At 39.5% G+C, this 16,153-nt stretch overlaps 1 protein-coding gene across 5 annotated transcripts in view; it reads right to left on the bottom strand.

The window, feature by feature from the left end:
• Positions 1-1,592: 1,592 nt before the first annotated feature.
• rab11fip4b (RAB11 family interacting protein 4 (class II) b) overlaps positions 1,593-16,153 on the bottom strand; it is a 49,947-nt gene continuing 35,386 nt past the window's right edge. For 4 of the 5 annotated variants that reach the window (XM_005469944.4, XM_025908233.1, XM_005469942.4 and 1 more), the window contains exons 3-14: positions 15,783-15,968; positions 13,323-13,457; positions 10,448-10,483; positions 9,438-9,537; positions 8,925-9,028; positions 8,340-8,480; positions 7,911-7,992; positions 7,054-7,191; positions 6,709-6,867; positions 5,199-5,279; positions 4,606-4,749; positions 1,593-3,929 (exon numbers count right to left, since the gene is read on the bottom strand). In XM_005469944.4, coding sequence (XP_005470001.1) covers positions 3,813-3,929; positions 4,606-4,749; positions 5,199-5,279; positions 6,709-6,867; positions 7,054-7,191; positions 7,911-7,992; positions 8,340-8,480; positions 8,925-9,028; positions 9,438-9,537; positions 10,448-10,483; positions 13,323-13,457; positions 15,783-15,968 — 1,423 coding nt within the window. In that variant the 3' untranslated portion in view covers positions 1,593-3,812. The remainder of the gene's footprint in view (positions 3,930-4,605; positions 4,750-5,198; positions 5,280-6,708; positions 6,868-7,053; positions 7,192-7,910; positions 7,993-8,339; positions 8,481-8,924; positions 9,029-9,437; positions 9,538-10,447; positions 10,484-13,322; positions 13,458-15,782; positions 15,969-16,153) is intronic. The other variant, XM_005469943.4, reaches the window with a different exon arrangement.

Here is a 16,153-nt window from a genome sequence, read left to right as displayed (position 1 = left end):
TTCTGTGTGTAAAGAATTTGACATGTCGATTGCTTAAACATAGAAAGGGGTTTTGAAGTTTCCATTAGAACCACCATGTGCTTCTTATTCAGCTGCTCCTTTTATGGCTCACCACAGCAGATTACCTCCTTTGCCACACCAACCTTCTGCATGCCCTTTTCAGTAAATATCCATGAAGCTTCTCTTCCTGTTTTCGTGTCTGGCAGCTCCATCTTCTTCCCTTTACATGTCCACAGTATCTCAGCCTTGCCTTTCTTACTTTGTTCCCCAACCATTCATGTGCTGCTGAACCAAAATCTCTAAAAGTAAAACAAAAGGTCACGTGGGAAGACTGATTATGTAATTATTTAGTGGTGAACTCAATTCACAAACTTGATTTTCATAAGATTTGATTGATTTGGAAACAACAGCCTATTTTTTTTTTACATCGAGATCATAAGAAGATTCTTCTAGAGATACTTTAAGTGTGACTTAAGTACAAATGGTTTGAAACTACACTTAGACATGAAGAAATGCCTGAAATTTGTACATAAAATGGAAAAAGGTGATCCCTATGAAGGGGATAGATTTAGACAAGGAAGTTGAAAAGTTTTCAAAGCAACTAGTCAAAAGCAAAAGTCATTAGAATATTTATCATTTGCCTATGATTTGTCTATTAAAATAATGTTTTATTTTAAGGATCATCTAAAAAAAACAAATGTAAGTGGACATGTGACGCTTCCCTTTTCCTCTGGGGGTCAAAATGAATGGTTTGCCACCTTGGATCAAATGAAGGGAAATCTTACTTGATATGCTATGTGGTATTTCACACAGTTGTACTTTTACAACTCTCTGACAACAATTTAAATAAAGTCATTTCCTGTCTCAGCATAGCAGTCACATGCAAAAAAGCAAGATCCACAAAGAAAAGGTCGTAGTCAGGTGTGAAAGAGCTTGATTGTTTTCCACAGTGTCCTCACATCAACCTACCAAACACGTTTGAAACCAATGATTAAAAAACATCAATGCTGCTAGCATCTAACCTCTTCAGGAAAGCTTTGCACTGTGGAGAAGGGGGGGAGGGAAAGCCATTTTAAAGGGCACCTATAACACATTCAGCTTCAAACCAATCTAAAGGTTTGCATTTGGTTTTTCTAGTGTAGGCTACACAACTCCAGCTGTGAGCACAGAAGCACCACCCACTGCTGTTCAGACCCTCTGATTTGTGAGGTGCAGCCTATACTTGATAATCCCGTAGCTGTAAAATTAAATTAAACATAGATTTATGCACACATGTATTCAAAGGAGTTATCCCCAAATCTTAAAAGGTTGTAAATCTTGCCTGAGTTTTAACATTTCCTATATGTGAATACACAATACACACAAACACATAAAATAAAACTTTTAAGTTAACCCATTCTCATTTGGCGACATGACTATTTTCATGCCAGCGCAAACACTTTTATTTACAGCAAAGTACATAATGGCAGCTAAGACAGCAGCAGCATACACTGTAGGCACAACACGGGTTTTTATGTTTTAGAAACTAAAGCTCATGACAAGCAAGAAGAACCGAATTCAAATGAAAGTAACAGAAATTTCATGAGGCAACATCACTGCCAAAGCCATTTTTTATTGCTATTTAAGATGACTACATCCAATTGGATAGTCCTAATAACGGAAAGCTAAAAGCCATGAGTTTGTGACAGTTTTTACAGCTCAGTGTGTCATTGAATTTTTGTTTTTTTACTTGAAGAATGGCATAAGCAGATTAAAAGTGAAAAGATTTAAGATGCAAAACAGGACACAGATCAGCAGGTACTGGTAATAAGTTAATATTGCTCATAATAGTCACCGTTTAAGTTAGGAAGACAGTAAACAACCATATATAAAAAACCCACTTTGAAGCTGATTGAAAATCAGTGGACTTACTGAGTCTAACAAAAACCTTGAAAAAACTCAAAAATCATTGCTCACTGTGTTTATATAAAAAAAAGGAAAGAAAAGAAGACAAACTGGCTTGCATACGTCACAAAGCCTTGTGCTATACTGCAAACAGGACAGCTAAGCAACAACAATTAGTTTCTTGATTAATCTGTATAAAAGTGTTTTCTCAGTATCAATCTGAAAAAAGACTGGTGAGTGGCACATAAAATACAAATTATCACTAGATAATTACAACATTTACAAATCATGAAAATGTCATACATAGACAGAAAACACACTTTCCAAAAAACAGCGTAAATCTATAGCGAGATTATCTCGAAAAATGTCCTCAAAAGGCACAGACAGAAGTAAATGTGACCATGCAAAAGGAAACAAAACTTTTTTTTTGTGCAAGGAAGCAAAACTCAAGTTTAGAATAATTACATAATACATGAGATTGTAATCATTTCCCCTCTGAAAACAATGCCCTCCATATAACAGTACTAAATACTGTACACATGTTGCCAAATGTATTAACCAGTTTCTATTGAAAACTGCTTTTTTGGCCACACAGAAAGTTAATAAGGAATCGTACATTCGTGATATTTACAGTTTAAGAGGGCTTCAGAGTCATTGGGACTTAAACTACAATCTGCAACCTGCTGTAGGTGCAAATGTGACAAATCTAGTCTTTTGTACCAAAAAGTGAGTCTCCTGTGCACGCTCACATCCGGTATCCCAGTCACTGAACAAGAAAAGACGACTCGGTAAACCATGTTACAATGGCTACCAGTCACTCCACCTCACACTGTACATTCACATCTTCATATTTCTGTGCAACATCATTTGGGGTCTATTGCCAGCAACAGTGACTTTTTATCAAGCTTGAGTTTAGCTAGCAAATAGCAGCCATGGAAGTTACAGTTTGAAGACACTCCTTGGTTGCAGCTTCGGCACCATAAAGCGACACTCAACGACTCATCCGTACCAATTAAGGGCCACTTCTCAGTGAAAACTGTTCACTGCTATAGGACTGATTGACGTACGAAGTGTGGTTTCGTGGAAGACCTGCGCAAGAGTGAACGAAAAACGAAATTTCACTTTCAGTGTACCTTCATCGACTTCACAAAAAGCCTCTTTTGGTAGCATACCTGGCCTATCATGTAACATCCCCACCTGTTTAGGGTCAACACTCTTCCTTAATTCATCGTTTTCAATTTATAATGTGGGCATCACTCTTTTTCTCTCTCTGACCGCTTGTCCCTCGCTTCTCCACCTTCTTTCAGCACATACTTGTCCAAATATGTCATCACACGCACTCAGAGACTGGCAACAGTAGCCGGACCTGTCTTGGTGCCTGTCTCACTCTGGATTTAAAGTCTGCTTGTCATGTTGCTCTACTGTCTTATTGTGCCTGTCTACACCATGCCAAACAGCTTTAGATCAGGATAAAGCTGTTTATATATGCTTTTTTGTTCCAGTTTTCATGTCCAGTGTACTAAATCAAGAGAGTCTTCAAAGTACGTTGGGAACAGAATATTCCTGCGGTTTTCACAAGAGATCAGTCTTGTGACTTTAACTCCGGCTCACAGCATAGACAGAGAATAAAAATGGGACAAGATGAGTAGAACAGTCACAGTAGCATAACCAGTCAGTGAACAATCACTGGCTGAGAAAAGTCCCTTTAGTTCAACACAGAATCCCCGTCTACAGTCTGGAAGAGACGCTCTTCTTGGCACAAACAGCAGAGGGCGGTGCATGTCTGTTTACGTAAGACTGGCTCTATTTTTCTCTGCTTTCCTGTACAGTTTCCCCCCCGATTCAGGTCACCCTGCTCTGATCAGACAACTGGAATGATCCTCACTCTCCTGAGATCAGGAACGCCGCTCATTCCAGTTGAGTCACTGCTAGTTCTTTATCTCCAGAATAGAGGGGTTGTGGTCCAGGATGTTCAGGATGATTTTGTCCATGTACTGTCGCAGACGTAAATTGATCTCCTCTTGCTCCTTCAGGGCTTCCATTAACTAGGGAGAAATATGTAGAATACAAGTTATTTTAAAAAAATGTTACTATGATTCAGTTACATCGCAGTGAGCTGACAGTACTCAAATGGCCACCACAGTTACCACATCTGCATCCATTAGAGTAACTTTGAGATGTAGCGAAAAACCTGCATCAACTTTGTGATGCTATCATTTCAACATGGACCAAAATCTGAGGAATATTTCCATCAATCTGTCCCACGAAGAATCAAAGTAATTTCAACATTGTACTAGCAAGGTGTACCTAATAAAGTGGCTGTTGACTGTATTATAATAAAAAAAAAACTTTCAACCAACAAAGGCTAACTTGAAAAAAGTATGCACTTATGAAAAAAACTAATACACTGAACTCATCTGAAAACAAGGAATGAAAATAAAATTTAAAAGCTACATGGAAATAGGATAACTCGGTAACGCTCTCCTCATTATGCAAATATAGATTCAATTGTAAAACAGAGGTAGAAGCGGAATATCGTACTGCTGTGATATGGCCTGAAAAACAGCTATTTCTCACTGTAACTAAGGAACCTGTAAACACTGAGATAAAACCCTGTCTGAAAGCTGCCAGTAAGATGCAGAATATTCAAAAAAAAAAAATCACATTGTAGCCGCAGGGTTGTTCATGTTCTTTGTTATAAGTCTGCATAACTGATTTTACCTGGTCTCTGGAGGCATTATCGATCTCAGCAGCTAGAGACTGAGCCTTGGTCTGTGTGGCAAACAGATTCTTGGCTTCATGCAGGCTGAGGCTGATGATCTGACCGTTCAGGTCCTCGTTCTGCTCTCTAAGCTTCTGGTTCTCCTAAAATGCAAAATCAGGGGAAGAGGTGGAGGACAGAGTGAGAGAGGAAAAGATAAGTTCCTAGGGCATAAAAGTGCATTAAAATGACTTTAAAAAAAAAAAAGAAAAGACCACTACTCAAGCCACACTCGACCCATTTGACAAAGCACTGCTGTTGGTAGCAGCAAACTCAGCAATGCATGTCTATGTTTGCAGCACCTACGAGATGTAACATGGGTTATGCGTGTTACAGAACAAACTCTTCCCTGCTTTTTCTGGTGTGTTATGAAAGCGCCACGATCAAGTTGCCTTAAACTGCTGACGAGAGGTCAGTTTGCGTTTCCCTTAAGTCTATCCTTAAACATTAGTGAGGGAACTGCAGCGCCCGGTCAGCATGGACAACTTCACTCTACTCCATTGTCGTGATTAGTGGTTAATCGGTAGGTCAGAGGTCACGGAAGCAATTTTACCATCAGACCGGGACGGAGCCGAGCCCCAGTCAACACCAGGTGCTGGAATTCAGGGGGAAGAAAGTCCTGGGACACAAATCGCTGGACACACACACAGACATTTACAAAAAGGTGCACAGGCAAGCATAAGAGAGTGAATTCATCCTTCTTGTGGCTGAACAGAGGCCGTGATCCATCACATATAAAACACAGACAGTTTTATTACTTGTCCGAATTCAAAAGACATGCTGGTAACTCTGCTGGGAGGAGAATGAAGGAATGGAGGCAGAATGAAACTACTGCTATTACTCCTTTACTTGCTTGCTTGAAAGGTGTGACAAGTTTGGCTCGAAGCCAGGAGAACATGGACCGTATCATGTTGAGCCACTGATAAAGCGCACACTGAATGAATCAGCAGTTCTGGCCGGCTGTGCCATTTAAAAGTTACCTCAAGGCCACGTGGGTTTGATAACTCCAGATTTTTATGGTGCCTTTTTCTGGCTTAGGAACATTGAAGTGACATTTCTAATGTATATGAACGAGTGATAAAAAGTCACGAAGGCTTCTACACGACTGCTTTTATGCATTTTATCAGAGAGGACATCTGAAAAACACTTCCATCTACTTGCTTATCTCTAATGTTTGCTTTACACCAGGTCTGGCCACTTAACAGGACTGCAACAATAAGATCTGCCTCTGTAACTGTAGCAGGCAAAATGTCAGACACACAGATCTAAGAAAAGATAAAGATCACATGTCCTCTGCAGCTGGCACTGCATTTAGCAACGCTGAACTTCTCTTTAATGGTTAAAAGATCAGCACAGTACATCGGGGATCACAGCACTTATAATGCACAACAATGTATTCTGTCTGAATGTAGTCTGTTGCACTATAGTCTCAATTTTCAGCTTTTGGTTATAGCCACAAAAACAGCTTAATTTACTCAAGCAGAAAGATTTATGTTCCTCTGGCAGCCTTATTCCTCTGTGTTAAATGTTGTGCTTCACAAAAAGTTAAAAAACAAAAGGTGCTCATGAAAAGTTGTGATAACCGTGTATGAGACATTTTTTTGCCCATCGATGGGCTGAATTTCTATTTTTAGGGGCGATTACTGTATTGAATGCATCATTCAGTGTGACTGATAGTGGAAAAATATACCTATGACCCAATAACTTATAAAATCAGTCAAAAATATTCACATTCAAAGTTCGAATCAATCAAGTCTAAGAAGCCAGGGTACATGAAACTGCTACTCTAATCAAATGAAACATGAATAATCTGTTAAATATTCATAAATTACGCTACATTCAGTCTGTGATGGCTTAATTTGTGCTTCTCACTTCTGTGCATCTACCACCTCCACATGCATGCAAAGCTACACATTATATTTTCAAATAGCAGAAACTCCTCATTTCTGTCATCCGATCAAATCAAAACAGCATTTAGATATTTTTGCAAGTCCTTAGATTGCTTACATACATTGAATGAAGGGTTTTAGAGAGTTTTAGCAACAATAGCATTTCATCAGTACCTGTTTGAGCCTCTTGACTTCATGCTCTAGCTCCACCTCCCTGCTCCTGTTGTTGAAGTCTGAGAGCCCCGAGGAGGAGCTCGGCCTCCGGCCTGACCTCTCTGCATCCAGCTTGAAGACCTGCAAGTGCTCCAGCTCTCGGCGCAGGTCCTCTATCAGCTATGCAGCACAGAAAGAACGAATGAAAAACGTTATATAATGTGCAGAGGCAGTATATTGTAGGTGTGAGTGTATCAGCTGACACAACTGCAGCGAGAGACTGGTTACAGAGAAACTGAATGAGCAACATAACAAACAATCACACCTTGCTGTGTGTGTCTGGTTACATAAAATACTTCCTCCTACCTCCTGCATGGCATCCTTTTCTTTCTGGAACTGATGTCTATTTTGTTTCAGTTTGTCCATCATTTTCTTGTAAAGATCCATCTCATCCTTCAGGCGCAGGCTGGTATCCTCCAGCTTATCTGTCATCCTTTGCTTCTCCTAAGGATAGACATATATACATACAGTTATAGTTTGAACTTTATTTTCCTTTATTTATCTGTGTGTTTGGTACTCAGGGTTATGGGAGTGTATTTCTTTTGAGCAAACAACACAAAGATAAAGTTCGTATTTATATTCTGTGATAAATTGCTTGCACAACATTTTGTAAGCTAGAGTCGGGTTTGGTGTCATTTGCATAGATACAAGTTCATAAATGAGGTGTGGTTCAAAACTAAGAGGCTGTGAATGTGAATGTTGAAGGAGTTGTCGCTGTGCTCACAAGCGTGGACAGAAATGAGAAAACCCGGCGCGTTTGCAAGAGAAACAGACACCAAATTGGAGAGATTCACACACACAACCAATGACAGAAAACTACTTAACCCTTTAAAGCCTAAGCCATGAAATAAATGGCAGAAAAAATAATTGTTTTGGTGTTTACTGCACCTTCTGACAAAATGTTTTAAAAAATAAATTAAATATTAATTTGCAAATATGAGTTTTTACATGTATCATATTTGCCACATAAGTTATTTTCTTTGCAATTTGTTCATTAAAAATGAATTGTGCAATTTATTTTGGTTTTTCAGAAAATAAAAGTACACTGATGGTGTAAAAGTCTCAAAACCTCACAAAAACCCATGTATCAACTATAATACATCTGGCTTTAAAAGGTTAAATGAGCAACAGGAAACACAGCAGGAAATGTAAGTAACACTTACCTCATCCAGCTTCTCCGTCTGCGACTTGAGTCGGTTCAGGTTAAGGGACATCTCATTATTCTCCTCCTCCAGCTGCTTAACTCTACAAACACAATATCCAGTATGTCAGCGTGCATTTCTATAGTGTGGCACACAGTCAGCTAAGGCACTGTTTTGGGTAAAGTACATGCTGTAGCTGTCCAGAGGCAGATGACTAAAACCCCGGGAGGACTCTCAGAGCTGTTAAGCATTTAGTTCTCCATTCTGCATTTGTTTTCTTAAGCGAGCAGGGACATAAACATCATTATCCAGGATATGGTCGGTGTCTAATTCTCTCAGATTATTATCAAACTATAATGAGTTTCACATATTTACATAAAAAAAAAAAGAGATAATGCACAAATAATTGGGAAATGTGCTCGGTAAATTGTGCAACTGTGTGTTTCTCACCGGTTGGTCAGCAGCTCTATCTGTGTGTTCTTGTCTCTCTCCAGCTTGCTGTAAGCCTCTCTGTGGCGTCTCAGGCCCTCCTGCACACTTTGCTCTGCCCGGGTCTCTTGGTCTTTCAGCTGCTCCTCCAGCTCATGAACCCTGATGATGAGGATGATGAACGCATCAGACAAAATGATTTATTTTTTTTTGTTACAAAGCATAAAAACCGAGCTTACTTTGAAAATGACTAAATCACTGCTCCAATTTTAAGTTCGTAATTTCAGTAAAATTATCTGCCCTTCATTTTCTTTTGTGCTGCTATGAATTAGACTAGATTCAACTTTAATGCGAGTGTGCTGAGGACTGGTACAAAGCCAGTGAAATGCAGTTAGCATGTAGCTGGAAGAGAATAGTCTATATACAGAAGTGCAAATGCAAATATACACCAGCACTTTAATATGCTGGCATGTACAGCGAGTATAGCATATATGAGCATAAACAGTGTTGTCAGTAGAGAGATATGTATGTATAAATTACATGCATGTTACATAATTTTATGCTTATGTTAAGATAAGACTAGTGCAAAGACACAAAGTCCTCTACCTGTGCACTAGCTGCGTGTTCTCCTGCTTCAATTTGGACTTGAGGTCACTGTTCAGCACGATCTCATTCTCCAGTTCTGCCACCTTCTTCTCAAGAGAAGTGACCTGAGAAAAAAACAAACTGTGAAATTACACCAGAAACTAAATTGAATGTTACAATCCTATGCAAAATCATGCCATCATGAAAAACATAAAAATATCCCTCATCAAAATAAACTATATAAATTAGGTGATAAAGTTAATAGGGCAAGTTTGTAATTGAAAACAGATTCATAATGTTTTCTTTTTAACTTGAGTTTGCAAATGTAAAAAACTGACAGAAATTAGTAAATGTATCATATTAAGTTGTAGCATTTTTAACATGCTGGAGGTGAGTGTTTAGTATCTCAGTTTTTCACTTCCACTGATCTGACATGATCACATCCAATGAGCAGTCCACTTTTGTTTAGAAAAGCGCAGTCATACAAATCAATACATGGAGCAAACTAACACAGAAGGAAACATAAAGTCATACTTTCTCATTGATGTCGGTGTCGCAGGAGTCGATGCTGTCTCGGAAAAGGTCCTCTGTGCTGCCGTTACTGCTGCTCAAGTTGCTGTTGTGGAGCAGCTGCCTGCTCGAACAAACAGATACGCAGCTTAGAGAATATGCTGGGAATAGATCCAGGCAATGACCGGTCCTGGGTGTTTATGTTTCTGCAGCGAAGCTGCTGCAAGGTAACCCAGATATAGGACTAAAAAAAGTACAGTGCCAAAGAAAAGAAGCTGCTGCAAACAGGATTAAAATGAACATTCTCACACTCACACCCACACAGGTGTGTGTACATCTGGCTGTGATATTTACGCCATAATGTAGTTTTAGCGTCCCCATTTTAAACTGATGGAATAATGTGGGAACAACAAGCTGCTGGCCCATTACTGAGATTAGCAACAGAGAGGAGAGGAAACAAAAAGGAGAAAGGGCAGAAGAACAGTTAAAGTGAGCCATAAAGTGAAAGCAGCCATCAAACCAGACAGAGGAGAAAGTAAAAAGAACAGGGAGACAGCCAAGCCTTATATTGAATACATAGATCAGGCCCGACAGGCCATTTTCACTCTGTCACTATAACTCAATTTCTGTGGCTGAAAATAGGACAAAAGCCTAGATACAAAACATCTCACTCACTATAGACCAACAGTCCATGTAGTGGGCCACTCCTGCCACTAAAAAAAAGCTGATGTCAAACTCGTTCCCTCAGCTCTGAGACAAAAACAAAAGTTTGTACAGCTAGCTTGGCTCTATAATTCTTTGAATAACTAGTTAGTAATTAACCTATTTAGTGTGCAGTGATGGGACAGCCGAGAGATAAGGAAGCACTAGTTGATAATCTTGCTCTGTGTACGTCACTATGTCAACAAGATCGAACAAGCACGTGTCGGGCGGGCTGTATAATGCATAAACACGCAGAGGACCAGTGAGTGACCTTGCCTGTAACGCACAGAAGCACATGCATGTGGACACAAACGCTAAGGTGAAAAGCCTACCTTCCAAAAGCAGTGCTGGAGATTTTCCTGTTGGGGCTACAAGGAGAAGAACAAGATTTCAGATTTTTTTTCAGTGAGTCATCATCATCTGTCCAGACACATAGCTCAACAATACAGTGGATGTAACCACTAACTGAAATAAGGATTTTGGCTATTTAGTGCGAGAGACAGTAGGAAGCGTAGGAAAAATGATCGCTGAAGGACACGTCACTATTAATATTATTTTAGTCCTTGGTCTATGTCAGCTCTAGAGGGGGGACAAAGGCCCAAAGAGTTTCTGTATGATGTGCCTGAGATTCACATTAGATTAATAAAAATGTGCAAACGCACTCCAGGGTTACCCAGTTGACAGCTGACACTGATATAAAGCGAACATCATCATTAAGTCTTGGCACAAAACACTAGGCTTTCAAGGCTGGAGGATAAACAAAGTTAACGCAGCAGAACAGAGTGCAATTCGACAATTTTTATAAAAACAGTCTATTCTGTGCAAAAACAAATGATCACTGTTGTCTCTACAGAATGACTATGGGGCTCATGGTTGATGATGTCATACGGTTTCTCCTAGCTAACAGTTTAAGAACAAGATGTACAATATAAAAGCTTTCTAAAAGAAAAAAGCTATAGATAGGTCTTAAAGGTATAAAAGCTTCAGGAGGATCATCTTCACATTTAGAAGCAAAGACTCTGACTCTGTAATCCTGAGTGACAAAACGATTTCCCTACAGCTAATGTTTCAGCTAAACTCACACCAACTCATGACTCCAAGGTGCCCAGTTCTTGAAAACAAAACAAGCCAAGATCATCATCCCTCTACCTCTGTGCTTGGCAGTTGTTATGAGGCGTTTGTGCTGGCATGCTATAAATCTTGTGATTTGTTCAGAGTCTGAGATGCAGCTCCAAGGGTTTTTTAATTTTTATTTTGTTGCAATTCCTCTTATTTTGGGGTGAATTTATCCCTCCTGGGAAGAATGGCAGCTGTTTTGAATGCTTCTCCTTTCAGAATAATGGACTTGACATGAATTGGCAACGGCTTTAAAATCCTTCTCAGATTGATGGGCAGCAATAATTGTGTCACTAAGACGCATCACTGCCACAGACCTGAATGCACCAGCCCAGCAAAGCGCCAAAGCCTCTGCTTTAACAGAGGTGCTCACACTTGCTGGTGATCAGTTAATCAGATGCATTTGATTAGCAGCACCTGGCAGTGACTTTGCCTCTTATGTGCTGTGGGAGAAGTAAGGGTATGATAAGTTTTTCACAGGGCTGTACAGAGTGGTTTGAAATTTTTTCCCCCCAATGACTTTACATTCACTAGAAACGAATGTAAATTCATGTGAATGGTTTGAACATTTTTCCCTGTATATTTTTTATCTACACAAATTGCAAACACATGTTACAGTACGAGACTTTATCTAAAAGCTCATTCTGTTTCAGTCTGTAATTTACCAGCATTCTTACGTACAAAATTGAAAAATAAACAATAATCATCTGTAGCATTGTTTATAAAACAGAACCCCAAATTAGCATTATAAGCAGGTGATAGATGAAGACATTCACCAATCCAAGTGTATTTTTTACAGCCTTAAATTACTTGAATGTATTTGCTATTAAATATAATAAGAGCTCAGACAAAAATCTGAAGGTTTGCATAACCTGTTCAATTCTTTACCATTCTGAACCTCATCAAACTCTCTAAATTAATACCCCTTTATTAACACAGCCCTTCTGTGAAGACCTAACACAACTCTGCCTGTGACTGGCTTGTGCTCGTCAGGGTCGGATACACGAAAACATGAAAAATAACTGTATGTGGATGTGGGTGTGTTTTTCAAACGCTGACACAGACGACAGAGAACAAAAGCAGCACGTCTCACAATGCATTCGAGAATTTCAGCTTTGGGTTTTATTACATTTCTATTTTGGTAAAACATTTACCCGCCAGCGTGGCAGCTAAACTTCGGTGATTGACACACCAAATGAAAAAACTATCCGGGTGACAATTTAAGAGCCTGTTTACAAAACATAAAACATTGTCTAAGGAACTTTAAGTTGTGCTCAAACGGTTAACCCTTAATGAGCTCTGACCATAGGAGAAGAATATAAACAAGTAATTCTTTAACTCTTTTAAGCCTTCTCTACAATATCTATAAGGGACTAACCCCCATAGAGTCCAACATCCATGTTTCAAATTGTACTCTAAGACATTTGTCTTAGTTTAATTTTCTAAAAAGACTGCGTCTGCATGCCTGTGCATGTGTGTATTTGTGTTTCCAGGTGGACTGTACAGTTATTAATGGTCACCGCGGATTATGTTTCTAATAATAGTTTCCCTATTACAATGGCCTGTGAGGTAAGCACAGGAGTGACAGCCTTACATAACGATCAATTAGTTAGTGTGTGAGCTTGTGGAGAGATGATGTGTTTAGTCATGTGTGAAACCAGGCGAGGAATCATTTAAGACTCTGTAACAATGTGAGATCATTCACATTAAATTACAGTTTAAGAAAAAGAGCCACTACAGATAACAGTGTCTCCTGGGTCAGTACAATGTGAGTGGATGAATACACTTTAAATTCGGGATAGTTCACTTACTAGCTGACAGCATCTGTTTCTTCTCACTTAACAGTAGGGTGGATCCTTCCTGTCTCTTGTATAAATGACTTATTGTCTTCTATTATATGTTAGACAAATTACCTGCCAGGATAAATAACTCTAATTTCCAAAGAAATAAGGCATGTGTGGTCTCGTTTCGAAGCTTCTGCTAGTGGGAAATGTGTACTCTGTCTGGGAAAATTGCAGACTACGAAGCATTTTTGGAAATTATTAAATTATAAGATGACATCACTGTGCGTATGCGTTATGCGTGTCCTACCTGTTTGCTTTGAGGTTTTTGAGGCGAGCATCCAGGTCATTTAGCAGGTTGACCTTTTTACTGCACTGAGAACAGTAGACATCCATCATGTCTCCGGTGTAATGGTGACGCACCTTACGAGGAGTCTGCCCCGCACTATCAACACACAGAAAGATGGACACAGTTACTGAAACCAATCAGACCATTTATCAAGAAATAGTGATGATCAAACGTTTTAAACCACAAATGATGCACCCTTATTTACATTTAATCATTAGTTATTATTTGGATTATTGTAGGTTATTTACCTTACAATATAAAGCATCTTGACAACTGCTGTTGTTATTTGGACCTATATAAGTAAAACTGAATTAAATCGAACCTCTCACGAAAACAAAAAATAACAACATTGTTGCCCATCTATTGCTGGATTATCACTTTAAAGGTCTGATCTGAACATAAACCGCACAATCTTCATGTAGTTCGGAATAACTTTGTGAAATCCTGTTCGTTACTCCTAAAAAAAAAAAGTCAAAACAGTTCAATATTAGGTTTTAAGTGTTCCTCTAATCTTCATCTTTTTTTACTTTAAGGTCAATATCTAGACTACAAACTAGAAATTGTACTTTTTGCAGATGGTTATTTAAACGTCTTTGCTGTGCTGAGCGGTCTAAAAGTTCTTGTAAATCTGGGCCTCATTTTGAATTTAAACCTCCCTGCCAACTCCATTTGACAAGTTTTATCTGCTTGGTATGTGTGAAAGGAGCATGGTGCTGTAAAGCCAGTCTTTCAGCTGGGAGACTTAATCCCATTAAACACGGGCTTTTGATGAATATTAATGTGGCCTTAGGGGCAAGAACTCCTAAGCTACAGTGCTACAGTCAAAACTCTGAATAATATGAAGTTGGTACTATTCTAGGACAGAGACTGCACCCTCCCAGTCTGTGGTTCCCTTTGCCCCAAGTGATTTAGTAGGAATACTGAATCATAGCAATAATGAGACACTTACAGAGGGTTAATTCTCTCAAATCACTCCACGTCAAACACATCAGGACATAGAATTATCAATTCATCATCACCGTTTTGGTAAAGCCATTAGTTTGTGCAGCATTTAATATAAGAAACACAAAAGGTAAAATAAAATGACTCAATTCAATGTTTGCAGATCCTGAGAGTTTCCTTGGATGATGCAGGCAGGAGCACGTGTTCGTGATGTTTTAATGTTCAAGCGTTCGACTGATGTGGGATTTCTGGTTCCACATTTGTTCCCATTTCCACAGATTTTAGGCAAAGCAGAGATTGTAGGAATTCAACCAACCCCAAGTCTGCACACAGTTCTCAAACAAAACAAGAGCAAGTTGCCAATGAGCAACATGCAACACGCAAGCTGAATTTTGTTGGTTAAAAAGATGGCTAGAACAGGAAAGAGGAAACCACAGCAGGTTTCACTATGATGAAAAAGACGAGTGGAAAAAAAAAACCCTAATCAAAAATAGAATAAAAAACAAAAAGAAACAGAAAAAAAAATAATGCTTCTTTCTCTTCTTTCACCGTTGTCTTTCTACAACAGGAGCTAAGCTAAAAAGCCAGCAACAGCACAAACATGAACAATAGTGAGCCAAATTACTGGTTCCTGGCTGCATATCTTTGCCACTGCGTCATACGAGAGTGCGCGGTCATATCTGGGGCTGCAAAGATCTGTGCAGCGCCCGCAGTACCAGTACTGTAACATGTCGGGTCTTTTAGCAGACAACTCCACCAAAATGAATGTCCAAAACAACACTGTCCATATAAAAACAGTCAATTGTTAAAATTGGAATCTGGGACCTGTTGAATAATACACTATATGAATAAAAGAAATGGGTCACGTACACGTTACACCTACAGGAACTGCTCTGTCATGAAAACTAACGCTGTGAAGCTCCCAGCACACAGTATTTGTGCTGATGTTAATGCCAGAGGAGGTTTGGACCTCTTAAGCTATTGAGCCAGCAGAGCGTTGGCAACTTTTACACACTATGCACCTCAGCACTTGGCGACCCTGCTCTGTAACTTTATGTGGTCTGCCGGTTTCTGGCCGAGTTGCTGTGGTTCCTAAATGCGTCAGCTTTGAAATAATATCTCTTACAAGTGATTGTGGAATATGTAGATGGGAGGAAATTTCACAAACCAACTTGTTGCAATGGTGGATTCCTGTTACAGCAAAATGCTTCAGAGAGCTCTTTAGAACGACCCACTCTTTCACAAATGTTTGCAAAGGCAGACTCCACGGTCAGGTGCTTGATTTCATACACCTGTGCCAGTAGGACTGAAAACATCTGAATCCACAAAATAGCTACAAGTATGTTTTTAATTTCACGAATTTTACTACACTGAGGATCGACACTGGCATTGAATGTAGTTACGAATGTAGAACGTAGTCTTATAGTTACAAGTACCCCAACATGAAAAACAATGTTTTATTCTTTAGCTCGCTCCTACCTCGAGGGCACAGATGAGCCGAGGTCGGAGTAACCGTTGGTACGAGCCTCGTCGTCCGGACAAGGGCTGCTGGGAGTGTAGTCCGGCTCCTCCCCTTCTCCGTAGTCTTCAAACTGCTCCTCGTACAGAGAAGCCGACGAACGTGTTGACAGGTCAGAGGTCACAGAGATACTGGTCTGACCACACCTGAATAAAGAGAGGGAAAGGTTGGCTCTATAATCTGAAGTTATCTTTATTTTTGATATAAATTAAAATGGAGAAGTTTCTAGCTCAACTTCATCCACTTCTCCCAGTGTGCACAGAGAAGAGATTACAGTCTGAAGATGGTAAAGCTCCAGTCGGGACAAGTAATAAAGTCGTTCTGTATATAC

The sequence above is a fragment of the Oreochromis niloticus genome, linkage group LG6 (assembly GCF_001858045.2).
Source record: "Oreochromis niloticus isolate F11D_XX linkage group LG6, O_niloticus_UMD_NMBU, whole genome shotgun sequence".
In the NCBI taxonomy this organism is placed as follows: domain Eukaryota; kingdom Metazoa; phylum Chordata; class Actinopteri; order Cichliformes; family Cichlidae; genus Oreochromis; species Oreochromis niloticus.
The sequence above is the reverse complement of the archived record's forward strand: the minus strand, read 5'-3'. Positions and strand labels throughout refer to the sequence as shown.